We start from the raw sequence: 16,555 nt of genomic DNA, 5'->3' as shown, positions 1-16,555 counted from the left end.
CCCGCCCCCAAGGTGCACGCCTACACCACTGGGGTCCCGAAGTGATTGCGAACCTGTTCGTCGCGTTGGCCTTGTGGCACTCTTTCGTCGCCGAACAAGAAAAAAAGGAGATGGAAATGATATAAAACGAAGCGCGGGCGCACGCGATGAGGGATCGCCGAAAGGCGAGTGGATTACGCGCGTCGCGTCCCCGCGTCACCGAAAAACAGTCACGCCGACGCTCGTTCGACGCCGCGCGACGCTGCTCGACGCCGCTCGATGCCGCTCGACGCGCCGAGCGGACGCGACAACGCGTTGCGCGGGCGAAGCTGTAGATACGGGAAGCGTGCGCTTACCAATTTTCGTCGACAAAGTCCAATGCGAGTGGCATGCGCTTCACAGCTGCGATAGAGTCGCTGAGATGAGCGTTCGGCTCGGTTAGCTGGGCTTCGGACTTCTGTGTGCTTCGGAGAAAACACTTCAGACTATAACCCGAACACTAAACACCTTGCGACCAATGAGAAGAGCGCACGTGAGCGAGGACACAAGTATGCTCACGTGAAAAACTAGCAGATTAGTTAATTAATTAATTAAACATAGTTCAATCACATAGTTCAATCACGTTTTAGATTTACATACAAGTACAGTGTATCATCATATTTAAATCTTTGAGCTCTCGGGTGAAGTCATCGTCGTGGGTTTGAATGATACAGAAGCGTAGTTATATTTTTCCAAATCGTAGAACGATTGTGAGCGTATAGTTTCGTTTTTCTTCTCGTTTTTTTATCGATGCGTTCTCTCCTTTCTAACGTACGTTACAGAATGCCGGAATCCACGATCACTCGTGCTAAAGGCTTTCGAAACGAAACTCAGCGTCGATATGCCGAAACAACGCGAGGTTTCGCACGTCGTTCTTCGCCGACTTTGAGAAATCGGCGGGGCTCCCTTTCGAGCAAGTAATTAGAACCATGCAGATGCCGCACGTGGGAGGCAAGACGGCGTAGGAGGTTGAGAGGGATGTGCAAAATAGCCCCTGCCGACACAATCGGTCTGGGGAGAGCGTACGTCTACGCCACTTTCGTGACTAGAGTATTCAACTTGAGACGCTCTTCTTCTTCTGCGCATACGATCCTCCGCATGCAGTTCGGAAAATAGCTGCCGATTTTCGCGACGCTTTTTGAGCGAATGTACCTTTCGTTGGCGCTGATCGAAGCCGCCCTCCCGTAGATGGCCAGGTATAGTGCGCGGCCAATTGAGCAGACTGTGTCGCTTTCTGCGTTGAAGATCTCTGTTGCCCAGTCGGAAGTCTTCGGATGCCAGCCGTGAACGCGGAAGACGGCGTGAAGGCGAGCAGAGCGTCGTCTTGAATTTAGAAAACTGCAACTTGATTGTCAGCCTAAACCTTTTCTATATAATCCACGCAACGGACTTCAAGCAAAGAGCAATTACTAAAAAAAGTGTGGCATATACCGTACAAGAAGAAGCGAAAAGCGGCAAAAGCAAACAAAGAGCATGCATGCATGCAGCAGCGGTGACAAGAAACACGAAAACAAACAGAAAAACAGAAAAACAGACTACTTGACGCCATTTCCTCTCCTCTCACAAAATGGAAGAAAACATTTCACTAACAATTTTCTGAACGCCTTCTGCCCCTTCCAAGGCAATATCTGCCTGTGCTTTAACGTACAATGAAGCAGGCTCGGAAGTAGAGTCAGCCGACGGCATTCGAGCCTTCGAGGCATCTTCGTCGTTTATTAGCAGCACATAATCGACAAGTTCTTCGGAATGACGGCCGACGTAATCCGAAGCGTGGAGAAAAGCCTGCAGTTTGCTTTCTTCCATTCTCTTAGAATCTACTCCTTTCTTACAAAGAAGAATGCCCTTCAGTGCTTTCTCAACGGATTCGCGGCATTGATAACAGACAAGAGCAAAGTTCTTGGAAACTGTGTCATCTTTCTTGCGTTGCCTTTCATAGTGCTCTTGAGCAGCAAGCGAGTCAGCTTTAGCCTGTCTAATGAACATCGCTCCCCATCTTGGATCCGGCTTCAGATGCGGAGTAGGGGGAGGACAAGAACGCGAAAAAAAGGCCGGACCCGATCGCCTTCGGCGAGATTGAGATCGGAATTGGCCGGAAGTAGATTGAGGCTGAGGCGACGCTTCTTGTTCACGTGGACGACGGCGGGAACGTTTCGCGTAGCTATTCCACTCGTCGTAGAACGATGTATAAGAAAACGAAGTGTTACCCCCAGTCGTTTCACTTCGACTTTTGGCCGGAGGACCTTTCTCCACCTCGGCCTTTAAAAATATGAAGACATCTTTCGCGTCGGGTTCGTCGTTCTTGTCGGGATGCCACTGCAAGAACAACCGTTTTATTGCCCTCCGTTGGTCGTCTTTATTTTCGAGGGCCCAAATTTCGGACAGCAACGTTCGCACCTCGTCTTTTTTACCTTCCAAAGACAAGGCTTCCCGCTTCAAATGATCGGCGCTTTCTTCTTCGGTTAAAACTGCAACGTCTGTGCTCTCTTCAGCAGTTTCCCGCTCTTCAGTAAGTTCTGGAAGATTTGGCGCAGGACGATCTCTAAAAAATTTGAAAAGTTTCATACTGTCGGCTTCGATTGGTTCTCCTAGGCCAATAATAATCATATACTTAGGTCTTTGTCTGACTGATCCGGCTTTCGCCTTCACACTGCGTTCGTACACTTTGTGAAATATTTTCGCGTAAATGTACGAGTCTTCGTCTTTTTCGTAAGCGACCCATTCGTCTACTTCAAACTTGAAGTTGAAATCGTATTTGATTTGCCGCTCGTGGCTAGAAAAAAGCCGTTTTCCGCACACGACTCTGCCAAGTCCACGACTCTCTGAAAAATTCTCTTCTTCGCATAATTCAAGAAATTCGATATTACGATCTTTCAAATAGACAGGAATTCCTTCGTACACCTCTAATGAAAGCATACCAACGATTACGCTGTCTTGTTTGAACGAAGTTTGCAGAACACGAAGAACGCAATCAGCAACTCTTTCCGAAAAAGTGCTGCCGGGCTTGGTCGCTGAGTTTAGAAAAGAATCTGTTATATAGAGTACAGTGGGACCTGGATCTTCTTCATTAACAGTAGACTTCAGGAAAATGTCTCTTTGTGACGGCTCGCCTATCTCTTCTTGACTGGAGAAAACAACCAGTGAAGTGCAAAATGAATGCAGGCATTCAACTTCAAACTTTTCCGCTAACGTCTGTAAGCCTTTCAGTAGAGTTGGAGGGAGTGATTCAGTCCTGTACTGGTGAACGTAAACGCTTTTAATGCCCTTGGCAAGCATTTCAGACTTTAGAAAATCTTCCAAACCGCCAGCCTCTTCAATGCGTTGCTCGTTAGACGATTTAACTATGCTTTCTTCTTTGATGCGTTCGCCGACAAGACTGGAAAGCATTCTAGGACGAATTTCCTTAGGAAGTAAATCAACGGTCTCTTCGTGAAGGGAAGACAATTTGCACTTCTGTAGGTCGACTAGGAAATGATAAGGCAAGCTGCCGATAACATTCTCGTGTCTGACATTGTCTAGGAAAACCAGTTCGCTCGACAATTTTAGCTCATCTTCACGGGTAAGAAGATAGAGAGGCCGCAAAGAATCTACAGACACTTCTCGATCTTCTTTAAGACAAAGAAACAACTTTGCCGTAGCAAGAAGGGCGTTTTCGGTATCGTTGGGAGTAAGGCCGCTTTCTTTGCTATGACAAAATATGCTTTCAAGAGTACGGGCGTAGTGAAACGGTCTCGCTTCCGTGTCAGTGCCAAGAAATCGAAGAACATTGCTGTACGACGCATAATCAGCAGGCAAGGTAAACAGATGAGGAGAAATATCTTTCTCTAGTTTCAAAGCAATTTGGATTGGAGACGCAAATTCGACATGATGAGGAATGAAAACAAACGGTAGTGAATGTAAGCACTTGACAGCTTCTTCAGATTCAACATCAGAGCATTTGGCTATAAAAAGTTCCGGATTTCTCAAGTCTGTTGCCGATGTCAATTTAGGTAAGTTGTCAATCGCACCAGAGAATTTATGCAGATAGTCCAAAACCGACAGAGTTATACGGGTCATTTCTGCAACGTTTTGGGAGTCGGGCTCCTCCTCCGGTTTTAAAACACCAGCCATAGCTGCACCAACGTACGTACTGATATTCGACAAGACATCGCTGAAACTAGGCGTCTCTGCTAGTCCAAGCCACTCTAGGTGAATAGGATCCAAAGAAAGCAGTTCGTCCCAAATAGGAGAAAAACTGCGAGAAGTCCAACATAACCTTTCATTGGATGCAGTGAAAATAACACAATTTTTAAAGCTTGTCGCTCGACAGCTTGTCTTCGAATGACACTGCTGGGAAAAAATCGTCAATTCTTTCCTGACTTCCTTTGCTGGCAGACAACAAATAGAGCCAAGTTTGCACCAGGTTTCTTTCGCACGGTTTTGGTAATAGGAAAAAAGATGACAAAAAAGAAGCCTTGACTTTTCAGCCCATCTAACTGCATCTTCGGTGTCCATAGACCGCTTTCCCTCATTTTCAAGCTTCGTGGCAAAATCGATCAGCTTTTCTTCACTAGCAACCGTTTGTAGTCCAAGCAAGCGAAGGAAAAGTATCCAGTCGAAGGAGTTAGTCTGCGGTGGAAACTGTTCGTCCCTAAGCATACGCTTAAACAGGAGGACCGATCGATCAAAGAAGGTCGACACGCAACACAGTTTGCTTTGTCGCTGCAAGCATGGAGTCGTTTTGAGTTTTTCAATAACACTGTTGGTGCCGTTGTAGGAGCTTGGAGAACGTGCTTCAGCTAAAAAACGATTAGCCAAGTATTCCAGATGACTCATACGATCCTCCTGGGTTAGAGCAAAAAAATGTTCCAAAATATGCTCGACGTAGATATCGTCGATAGATTTGTCATCAAGTTTAAAGAAGTTGTAAAGAGAATTCAAATCTGGTTTTCTCTTTAAAAATACTATTCCGTTCGCAGTAGTATCCGACGCCGCTTTCATCCACTTCTCCGAGCCAAATTCGGGTAATCTGTCTGGAAGAGTAAGAGCAGTTGTCAGGCTAATCCTTATAAATTTTCCTGCCACATTTTCAAAAAGTGGCAATGATTTGATGCGCTCCAGACAGCAACTTGCTTTACCAGATACACTGATAAGATTGTTAAAGTATCTGAGAATCTCCTGCGCCGCCCCAGAATCTAAGCTCTCCTTGTTACGCAAATCTACCGACTCTTCAAACAAATATACTAGGGCAGTAATCAGCCTCTCCGGCTTTGAGGTAGTTGCAAGCTTTGACTCTACGAGAAAAGAGGTGATCGCTGTTCTCTGAGCGTAGGATGCAAATTCTTTGCCAAACAGGATATCAAACTGAAGAAAAGGGACTCCAATCGCTCTAAGCACAAGTTCTACTGGAGGATCACCACCAGATGTATGACAAATTGTATGTCCCAGTTTTGCAGGAGCTCGGAAGGAACGGGTTCCGGTTGTGACGGGAATAACGGGCAGCTCCTGAAACAAGCCAATTGCTTTTTCAAATTCTGAGGAGCTTTGCGCTACAACGTAGATGTATTCCCAAAACCATTTGAGCCAGGAATCATCCGGGCGGAGAAGGTCTGTTTTCTCGTTGTACTTTCCCAAGGTCTCTAACTCAAAAATTTTTAAACGTTGAACACATTGCAGGAGTTCACAAGGCGAAAGTTCTTTAACTGCAGGTGACTGAAATTTGTAGAATCTGAACGAAGATCGTCTTAGAGCAGAATGAAGAAATAAATTTTGATTTTGTGGTAGAAGCTGAGAAAACCTCGAGGAATAAACATAGTCCTCCTCGGAAAATTGTTTGAGAGCTCCGTCAGCTGTTAATAATAAAGGAAGATTATTCAGCGTTTCCATCGAGAGTGGTTCTTCAGTGCTTCCGTACGTCTTAAACAGAAACTGCAGTAGAAAATCAACATTTTCGGGTATTTCAAAAACGGTTTCCTCAACTTGCCCAAGCACAAGCTTGCAGGACTTCTGCTCAGTAAACTCAATTAGAAAATTGTAAACGGACACTTGACTTGTTGCTTGAAGGCCGCAGTTTGGCACTTTATTTAGTGCTTCGCATATAGTCCACGATGTTGCTACAATAGGTAATCCAAGAAAGAGGAGCAGCGACTTGAGAACAAAACTATATTCACTGCATTTATCTCTGGTGTCAAAGCCGTCAAGGATACTTGGATTCCAACTCATAGGAGCCTGAACGCCGTCTTCTGAAGCCACGAAACCTGCTGAAAGCCAGACTAAAGAAGGCTTAAAAGAAAGGCGCTCTTTCATTTTTGTGAAAAGCATTGTTGAAGGTTTCTCCTGACGTGTTAAATGGCGAGGAAAAGACAAAGGACGGTTCACGAGAGCTAGAACCGGTGAGTTTCTGTAAACCAGTTTGGAATAGACCCCACGAGATAGGCGACCCCAGTACGTCTCCTCCTCCCTCCAGCTGGGGAAGAGCGAATGAAACCAAGAAAGTCGCTTGACTAAAGTCTCACGAGAAGGATTTTTATCGCCACGCATCACGTACTCTCTCGCCTCCTCAATAAATCTTGCGTACGCCGGAGCAATAGTCAAGTCAATGAGCTTGTCATTCCAAATTTGTTCTTGACTAGAGGCAGCGGTGTCTTGAAAGAGATTGCGACGAGCTGAGTCCAAGGCAAAATGACCGTTGACGTACACAGGCAAAGGTATGTTTTCAGGAAGAGGAAGATAACAATACGCTCTGCCATCTTTTATTTTCTCATCTATAATTGCTGCAATGCCTCCGCGTGGAAAAAGAGAGAGCCTCCTGACGTCACTGAAGTTCTCTTCGGTATCCGCTTTTCCCATGAATTGATGAACAAGCCAAGTTCTTTTCTTATCGTTTCCCGAAACGTCAGATTTCGATGAGACCGACACCTTGTAAGTGGCATGATACGAAGGAATGCGATTTGTTTCGACGTCTTTGAGTTGAACAATCTTCTGAGAGAACTCCTTTCTCTTAGCTTTGGCGGACGCATCTACGTCAGCTCGAACAGAGAACGTATCTTGTTTAGCGCCGTTTTCGTCGATAATGGATAATTTTAGAGATGTAACAAAGTTCAGAAAGAGTAGAAGGTCGCCGGAGTTGGCAGCGAAATCGTCCAGAAGTTCTTCAATAGCCTCAGCCGTAACTTCGTTGGAGATTTCAGATTTCTCTGTTCTCAAAGGAAATCGAAACAAAGTTCCTCCTTTGAGAGAGACGTCGCGGTCAAGGACCGAGTAGTAGCAAGGCTTCATGTCTTTAAAGTTCTCCCAAACTTTCTTTAGTGGTGGCTTAAAAAGGCGGCCGGGTTTATCAACTGTTGCTCCAGGTACAAACCGGCGGTGAGGATCCAAGACGCAAAACAGGTCGTCGTTAGAGATAAATGAAGGGCAGTCTGTAATATGATAGACAGAATTAAATCCGATGCCGTATTGTCCGGTTTTTGATGAGTCGTCGCGTTTGCTTCCTTGTCCAAGATTTTGGATGCCTCTGATGTCATTTTCAGTAAAGGGACGATCGTTGTAGACCAAGAGAGCCGGCCCCTGCAGATCTTTCCATTTATCGCTCATTAGAAACTCTTTCCCGTGGACTCGCTTGTCAAAGATGATATGGAGAGTAGAGGCTTGAGCGTCGTCTGCGTTCTGAAGTAGTTCTTGGAGAATTTGCACTCCCCAAGGATAAGCGGTAATTATGTTCTTTATTCGAGTAGTCAATGGCTCGTATTGTCCAAAAGGATCTCCTGGAAACTCCTGCGAGAGACTATCAACCATTCTCGATCTCGCAGGAATGACTCCAAACTCAAGAAGAACGTCACCGCTCGTAAGATGGCTGCTAACAAAAATTCTGTCTTCCAATGCCGCCCCCGAAGGACGAGCCCATGAAGCGTCGACGTAAGTCAATTGAGAAGCTGGAAGTAGAAGCAAATTCTCCGAAATAAGAAGAACTTCTTGCTCGTCTCGTTGGCTTTCCCTCCATTCTTTATCCTCCTTATACGACAACTTTTGAATGAAGGAGGTCGCTATAGCGACTTCTTCATCTGTAAGTTTTTCCTGAACTTTGTCTTCAGCCATTCGCTTCAGGGCCCTTACGTAATCCTCTTTCTCAAAGCGCTGGCGAACACCGGCTGCTTCAAGAAGCTCACGCACACCCTGTAGTTGATAAGGGACAGGGTGCAAGTACTTTGGCGCTGATTTGTCAGAGCTAAACTCGAAGGCCAGCTGAGATGGCTCGACGAGACTGTTTCCAACTAAGATCCACTCTGTGCGACCGGACAAGAAAGAAGAATGAGAGACGATTTCTTCCGTTAGGTCTCCGACAATAAAGCGATTATTCAGCTCTACATACACTGCATATATCAAATCTTGTAGACTTTCGGAAACCGTTTCCTCAGCAGTAATGCGATTTAGAGCCGTGTCTAATTGTGCAAGTACTAACGCGAGCGGTGGAGGCTCAACTTCGAAAACAGACGAGCAGTAAAGTCTTAAGTCTGACCGCAGCAACTTCAAAACAATTCCTTGTGTGCCAACTTCCCGAGAAAATTCTTTATAGAACACTTGGGCAGAAGAAGCAACAAATCGATTGATATGATGAACATCGGAGAACCAGTCAGACGACAGAGGATAATCTTCCGGGCACGTCATTACGGGCAAACATTCAATAGATTGGATTTCCGCTTTTTTAGTGTGACTGCACGGTTTGCCAGAACTGTCCAAGTTTTCCATCAGTTTCGTAACTGCGTCAAAACGAGTTTTAATCTGGCTGTCTTCTGAAATGCAACAAACTTGTAGAAGTCGCTCGGTAACGTCATCCCAGTCTAAAAGATCGTAAGTTTTCATCCCCAAGACTGTCAGAGCCTGAAGTATGTCAGGGGTTCGATAACTCTGAAAAGGAAATCGCCCATCTTCTTCGCTAAATAAATTCATTGTAGCATAGTCAGGCTGAATTAGAAAACAAGGTCGCGAGAAGTTCGTTCCGTCGGGTGAGCAAGGAACGAAAGACATTTCTTTGAGAATTCCACAGAGATGCTGAGACGGAGAAATGATCAATTTCAAAACGGCGCAAATCAGCTCATCTCTCTTTGTCGCCTCAAGTAGCGTCAGTGCATTTGGAAGTACTTTCTCAGCAAACGATTCGACGGTCATCAGTCTTTCGCGAAGAAACGCTTCGTCAACAGAAGTCAAGCCTAAAAGCACATGACCAGCACTGTCAGGAATGGGGACGTAGTTAGGACAAGAACGTTCCGTCAAAGATTCAGCATGAGGAATGCTTTTCACATCGGAAGGAAGAATCAGTGCTTTAGGTAGTGCAATCCATTCACTAGTCGTTTTGAACAGAGCCGGCTTTTCATTGATTACAGCGGAGTAGAAACTTTCAGCTAGATGGCTCCACATAAGCTGCGCGGAAGAGACGTCCGGCCAAAGACGGTAATAGTCACCAAGCGGCGGATTCTGCGAAACTGACGTCACTGCCATAAGCATAGCAAGTGTCGCTTCTGACAAAGCATCCGTAATGAGCGCTTCGTTCCACCTAGCGTCGATGTCTCTCCTGTCCTCAGCCACAGATTCCGTATTGTGCCACCACAAGCTCCGCCTGTTCGAATGAACAGCAAAAAATCCGTTAACGTGAAAAGGCAAGCCGGTTGCAATCGAAAGAGGAAGAAAGCAAAACACTTCGCCATTGACAGCGACTGGTTCAGCAGGCTTGCCGGAGGAAAGCTTAGCGGCGACTCCGGCAAAGGGCATCAAACCGCTTTTCCTTCCTTCTGGTGACCGTGCCAGAACGCGACTTTGATTTCGGCCGATCGAAGAGCATATTAGCCATCGGTCGGTTCTAACACAACGAGCGTCGCGAAATTCCACAGAGCGTACAGTGGAACCGTTTGCCTGAAAAACAGACGTACCACTGCGAACAACCTCAGAAGCCAAGTGAAACATTTGAGACTGCCGCATGCTTGAAGTCAGCAGTTCAGGCGTTTCGTCGCTTGCCGTCATTCCAAATAAAAATACCCGATCGCTCATCGGGGACGTCGATCCTTTCTTCAGCTCGTAAACATTGACTGAGCGAACGTTATTCAGAAAAAGCATGATTTTCTCGCCGACTTGCTTGAGAGCGTCGAGCGCGTTTTGAACGTGATGTTCGTCGTAGGCCTCGTTCTTTATTTCGCTCTTAAAAGCTTGGTAGCGAGTCCGCAATGGCAAACGAAACAACGTTCCGGGAAAGGCTTTCTGATCTTTCACGTTGCAACCAAAGACACCTTCGTACGGCTGAAATTGATCAGGAAATCTTTCTGCTATCGGCGTTGCGCAGAAATCAATTTTTACGCCTGGTTTTGACGGATCCGTGATGTGATTTCCAAGATGGCACCGATGAGGATCAAAAATGACGACAAAGTTTCGGCTTACAAAGCTGGGAACGTCAGTCAGATGATACACCGAAGTGAACCCCAGTCCAAATCGCCCGATTTTGTTCAAATCCTTCATCTTCGTCTTCCCTGCCAATTTTGCAATGTTCACAAAGTCTTCGTCGCGGAAAGTGGCATTATTATAAGCCCACAAAGCAGGCCCCTGGCAGTGCTTCATGTCGGGCGAGAGAACAGAAGACGAACCCCCTTGTCGCCAGTCGACGAGAATCGACACTTCGGTAGCACCAGCATCATCGGCATTTTGAACCAGCTCCTTAAAGATGCCGGCGTCATCTTTGTATTCAGACAGAATGTTATTGATGCGAAGAGTGAGAGGTTCGTTGGGACCGAGCTGCTCAAAGCCAAAGTCAAGAGATTCTGACGGAGCCAGACGTTTGCTCAACGAATGAATGCCCAATTTGTAGGCCGTGTCGTGTGTAATTTTTCGGTGAATCACTTTGAATTCGTCGGTTAGTGAACTCTTGTCACTGGAGCGGAGCCATTCGGCATCACAGTACATAACGTTGTCGCAGGATTGAAGATCAAGAACTCTTTGGTCGTCAGCAGGCACTAGAACTTTTTGTTTTAGATGCTCTGGAAGAACTTCGACCTCTTCTGTCACCCAATTCAGGATCTGAATAGCCAGATCTAAATCTCGGTAGAAATTTGCTTTTGATTCCCCGTTCTCATGAGCAGTTTTCATTTCGTCAAGAACCCGAAGAACGTCCGCTTGAGTAAATTCTTCTTGAATGCCTAAAGTTTTCAAGAGGTTTGGCTTCTTCAAGTGAGGATACTGGTCGATCTTGAAGAGCCAAGGTTCCAACGAAGAGCGAAAACGACATGATTGAGCGATACGGTCCGCACGAACGAACCCGTGAGTTTCATTCAGCCAGACGAACGACGAATTTTCGAATCGTCGAGAAATTTCACTTCTCAATGACGAAGACGTCCAACAAGAGTCGGTTAACTGCGAAAGTGTTTTAAAGAAAGACTTCATTATCCCATCAAATTTATCAGGTGACGGATGCGTGCTGTAACGCTTAATTGCTTCTTCCCATTGACTAATGACGTCGCTGATTGTGGGCAGTTGAAGTCCGAGAAACTGCATCAAGCTCTTATCGCGCACCACTCCACCTTTGACTATAAAGGCACTGCTACCAACGAGACAAGATAAATCGGATAAAGAAACATCCATGTCCGATAGAGTGCAGACGATATCCTCAGTATAAGCCGTTTTCTCAGAGGAAGCCTTCCATGGAAGAACACTGCAAATTTCTACCGGTTCGCTCTCAACAGGGCACCACTCTACGTCTCGAAATCGATCTACATATGTTGTCATGAAAGACTGTTTCCAAGCCGCGTTCGTCAGTTTTTGCCTTGCCCACAGATTGTCAGAAAACAGGCAGAAGAGTGCTTCACCTTTATCGAAATCACCTCTCGACGCACATTTGGCAATTTCAAAAAGTTCTGACGCAGTAATAGACTCCAGCTGGCGAGAGGCTAAGGTGGTGAAAAGCTTTCGACCGTATTCCAAACAGGGATCAAAGAGCCCTATTGGAAAAACAGGTTGTCCAGAAAACAGCCTGAGGAGTATTCCGGAAGGTAGAAACAGTTCTGACGGCTTTCTAAGAGAGCCGTCGGATACAGGAACGAACTCCAACGTAGCCATAGTTTGGCGAACAGTATGATCAATTTGGTGCGTATTGTCAAGTAGATATTTCACTATCGTCGTCCGGTCGTCTCTTGAATACTTAGGAAAATCAGGAAAGACGAACTTGAGGAAAATGTTTGAAAAGGAAAGATAGTGTACGAAATGAGACATGTGCTTCAAAATTGCAGATTCTTCGTGATTTGGAAATGTCAGTAGATCCCTGCGAATAGGAAGACCTTTCATCAGCGAACGAGGAGCAATATTGTTGCAATTTACCAGACATACATAAGCGTTTGTCTGGTAACGACGAAACAAAGGAAGATATAAGAGAGGAATACGTTGATCGTCATCTCTAGGCGGATTAGTCCCAACGATTTTGTAAAGAAAGGAAAGCATTTCTTCACACTGTTGAGGAGACCAGCTTAAAGATGACTGCTGAACCACAGGCACTGAGACTTTGGCAAGACATGCCAAAACGTTCAGTGGAGACCAAATATACTTTGTCAATTCGCCGTTGGAGGAAACGTACTCGGGACAGTCTTGAAGAACCACGCATCCAGTGTTATCAAGAGCTGCCGATACCGACGGCGGCAGCTGAACTGAAAAAGAGTCGTGCTGAGCAAAGATAACATTTTCCTGACGAATAAGCTGAGCCAACCTCGTGCAACGGCTATGTGGCACAATGGTGTATCCGGTCAAGTCACTTAGGACACTGCCATGCCATGCCAGCCACTGCCAGAGCTGTTGCATCCATTCCCTGGTTGGGTGACCACGCTGCGCGGGATTCCAATGGACAGTGCGCACGTCACGTCTTATGGCCGTCCAAGTCTCATCGAAGACACTTTTCAGAAGCTTGGAGACGCTGTGAACTTCTAAGTGCTTCAGTCGCAAGGAAGTGCAGCTTGGACGCGACGTCAGTTTCTTGAACAGCGGCTTTTCAACGGACGCGTCAAGAAATTTATTTTCTATCCCAGGAAACAAAGAAAAAGGAAATTCGTCGTCTGCAATGTACACTTCTTCACCTGGAACGTACCTCCGACGAAGCTGAAAGGCGACAAACGTAAAGTTGCTCACTGGTAGAAGACAAATCCCGTCTAATTCTGAATAGGAATTATCTTCCAGAACGCAATGAAGTAGGCTCAGCTTTTCTCGGCGAGATAGCATTTGATAGTGACAATTTTCCTTAAGTGCAGAGCGAATGAACGCGCAGTCAAAAGCTCTATAGTTAGTGCTGACGTATTCCAAACATTCCAAGACGTTTTCTGGAGCTAAGGCAACGTTTTTTCCAATTACAATCATTTCTTCAAACGCCACTCTCCTGTGCTCGCCCAATGTAGAAGAGTCGTTCAGAACGGAATCGGAAATTTCAATCCATTTTCCTCCGTGTGCTTTTGTCCAGAGAATCGCATAGTTCTTCAAGTCAGACAACAATCCAGGAAGCACTTTTGTCTTCCAATGATTCTTAACGTCACGCGGACGGGGCCACGCTCTGTAGACGCTCGCGTGATCAAGAGAAAGCGAAATAGCTCTTCTGATCAGCCAACTGTACGCAGGAACAATTAGATGCTCCAGCAACAAATGATTCCACAAAGCCTTTTCATCTGCCTGCCTGTCAGCTCCGGGCCACTTCAGACTTCGACGATTGTCCGCAACGCTGAACGATCCGTGGACGTGTATGGGCAAACCGGTATTGCTGTCGTCGTCATCACTAGGAGGAAGCGGTAAAAAGCAGAATATTCGGCCTAAGCCAACAGCCTGCTTTGTGAAGGGCTCCAAGGGAAGAGCAAGTCCCACCCAAGGCAACTGCTTCAACTCAGTAGCCATTTGGGCAACTTTAGCGTGCTGCTTGGAGATGTAATGTACCACGAGCCAGCGTTGTGTTACGGGTTGATCACCGCGATTGCAGCACACGACACTAGCGGTGAAGGCTTCTTGAACTAATGCACGGTTATCCCTGATACCAGCTTCTAGTCGCTTTCGTGCATCTTCAACGCATTCTTTGGTATCGCTACCAAGGGCGACGCTGAATAATTCCTCCGGGGCTGCCTTGCCTAGATTCCATTCAAGAATTTTGATGGAAGACACGGATTTCAAAAAGAGAGGAACGAGATGAGCGTCAGTTTCGAAGGACTCAAATAGACTGTGAATACTCGCTGGTGAGGGAGTGCTCTTGCTTAGTTCTGACGTTGAGCCATTCGTTCTCAGCGGAAAACGAAAGAGCGTCCCCATAAAGTCGCCGTCAGAAACTCTGCAGCCAAGAACGTTGTATGGAGAGAACTGATCAGGAAAAGTACTGGCGTCACTGAGGAGATAAGAGCGACCAGATTCACCCTCAGCAACGTATTTCTCGTGAGGGTCAAAAAACCCCACAGTGTTTCCACTGACAACACTTGGTAAATCTAAAAGGCAGCCAATAGATTAAAAGCTTAGAGATTATGTGCAAGTTTTACCGGTCAAATGATACACGGAATTGAAACCGATTCCAAAGCGGCCCACTTTCATCGGATCTTCCTCTTTAACGCTTTGATATGGCTTTTGAATTCCTTCCCAATCCTTCTCTTGAAAGACGGCGTTATTTTGGGCATAGAGGGCCGGCCCTTGAAACTGCTTCATCTCCTCATTGATGAGCGTATCTCTTCCATATGCATTCGGTCTTGCGTCCAAAAGAAACTGAACTTCGGTTGCGCCTGCATCGTCGGCATTTTGAACGAGTTCCTATAACCAGACACGTGACGAATAATTTATTTCATCGGTGCTCGTTGAGGACCTTGAGAATTTGACCTCCCTCTGGGTATCTCTCGAGAATGTCCTTCAATAATTTGCTCAGAGGCGGCGTCCGCTGGCCAAACTTTTTCCCAAAGCGTTGAGCCATGCCTGCGAATTACATAATCAAATTAGCTAATTTATGCAGCTAAAAGCACGTGGAGCCGCGTTGCGGAAAAAGGAGACAATAGTGCATGTAATTGACGCGTAGCTACTTTCATTTGCAAAGGAAATCTAGCTACAGTTCGTAGAAGAAATACAGCGGTTAGAGAGAAGCGCCGGACGCTCGGGTTGGCGAAGAGCAGACTGCATTAACTAAAGCAAAAAGCTAACCTGCACCAGAAGAATGGCTCATTGCCTAGAGCTAGCTCAGAAGCTCACAACTCGAACACCGACGCGGGGATGAAGAACGAGAACGGCTGCAAGTTGCAAATTGAGAGCAATTGCATAAAGCATGCGCATATATGGTGACCTTTGATCACGCGACAAACAGGAAAAAATGCTAATCAAAATTCCGCTAGAGCGCTCTAATTCCGCGGAGGCCGGGATAGACGGTGTGGCGTGCCTGCATCAGCAGCTGTCTCACCAGTTTAGCGTCGGTGATGTCCAAATCGCCGCTGCACTTTTCTTCCAGCAGACAACAGTCGACTACCTATTGCCTTGGAATCCACACCATTAACTCGGCGATGGAATAGACATAATTTCGACGGAATGGTTTGGACAAACGTATTGTCGAGAGCGTATCGTCGAGAGGGTTTTAAAGGTCGTATACCATCGGTCAATCGTTGGCGTCGTGATTCTCACCGACGTATAGGGACTGCCGGCGGATTGATCGAGGAGCTCGCGTTCTTTTCCTACGTTGACCAGGAATGTAAAAGAGATGACCCTGAAATTCTATCGTCAACGTATCTAGAAAAGAAAATGCAACACCGTTACAAAGCTAAGACGTTCACAATTTAGAAAATCAAGCCTTTTGTAATTACAGCAAAGGTACAGAAAAAATTAATTTTACACGTTTGTTCCCCTTTGGGCGTTGCATCCTATCTATCTGTCTGTTGACACCGATGATAGAATCAGCAGAAATGATTTTGTCCTCTGGCCGTAGATCTACTACTAGTAGACTAGCTCAACGAACGTTACATAGCGCAGTATAGCACCCATTCTTTTCGTTCTCGCTCAGGGAAAAGACTTCGGAGGTTGCGCGGCCGGCTTGCAAACGAATTTTGACAGGATAGAGGCCAGCCAGAGGACCCAGACGTAGGCCCGGATCGACCGCCGGCCGCGGCGATAACGTTCCGCAGCAGGTGAATTAGGAACTAGCGCGGGCGGGACCTGAGCTATACTGCTCGTAGATAGTCTGCGAGCCAGGCCCTCACTGTCCAAGCGAGGATCTGGCTAGAGTTACACTTCGCGGTGAATGTTCGTCGCTTGCTCGAGTCGTGCGTTTTACTTTGAGCTGTGACGTTCTTCTCTATGCTATTCTCGTCAAGATTTCGACGTAAAGAAACGCTCGACCAGTCGCCTGCCACAAAAATTCGCTGTAGGAAAAAGAACGACTCGTCGTGTCGTCACATACGCTTTCAATTGCGTCGACGTGCAAAAGAGTCGACAAGGAGACGGTCGACGTGCGAAAAAGTCGACAACGAGACGAGAATAGCGTTATTTTCCTTCGGTTGACCAATTTCTTATTCGGGAATTTCGAAAACTCATCACGTGATTTTAT

General features: G+C 46.3%; 1 protein-coding gene across 2 annotated transcripts; it reads right to left on the bottom strand.

The window, feature by feature from the left end:
* Positions 1 to 1,379: 1,379 nt before the first annotated feature.
* On the bottom strand, positions 1,380 to 16,518 carry LOC136194305 (sacsin-like). Of its 2 annotated transcripts, XM_065983383.1 has the most exons (6): positions 16,409 to 16,518; positions 16,283 to 16,354; positions 15,419 to 15,741; positions 14,837 to 14,943; positions 14,520 to 14,784; positions 1,380 to 14,468 (listed from the first exon to the last, which is right to left on the bottom strand). In XM_065983383.1, the coding sequence occupies exons 4-6, from the start codon at positions 14,939 to 14,941 to the stop codon at positions 1,579 to 1,581; spliced, it is 13,260 nt and encodes a 4,419-aa protein (XP_065839455.1). In that variant the 5' UTR covers positions 14,942 to 14,943; positions 15,419 to 15,741; positions 16,283 to 16,354; positions 16,409 to 16,518; the 3' UTR covers positions 1,380 to 1,578. The 2 variants fall into 2 exon arrangements, with proteins under 2 accessions (XP_065839455.1, XP_065839454.1); XM_065983382.1 differs by lacking the exons at positions 16,283 to 16,354; positions 16,409 to 16,518 and adding an exon at positions 15,166 to 15,251 and having other exon boundaries at positions 15,419 to 15,440.
* Between the last annotated feature and the right edge of the window lie 37 nt (positions 16,519 to 16,555).

The sequence above is a fragment of the Oscarella lobularis genome, chromosome 12, assembly GCF_947507565.1.
Source record: "Oscarella lobularis chromosome 12, ooOscLobu1.1, whole genome shotgun sequence".
Taxonomy (NCBI): domain Eukaryota; kingdom Metazoa; phylum Porifera; class Homoscleromorpha; order Homosclerophorida; family Oscarellidae; genus Oscarella; species Oscarella lobularis.
Note: the sequence above shows the minus strand (reverse complement) of the source record. Positions and strands in the feature narration are given on the sequence as shown.

Bases quoted from the DNA above. Each gene is read 5' to 3' on its own strand.
- LOC136194305 (XM_065983382.1), bottom strand. From the start codon at position 15,187: ATGAGCCATTCTTCTGGTGCAG. The intron at 14,785-14,836 runs GTCCTCAACGAG...GTCTGGTTATAG, and splicing joins AGGGAGGTCAAATTCTCAAG to GAACTCGTTCAAAATGCCGA. The intron at 14,469-14,519 runs GTAAAACTTGCA...GCTGCCTTTTAG, and splicing joins TTCCGTGTATCATTTGACCG to ATTTACCAAGTGTTGTCAGT.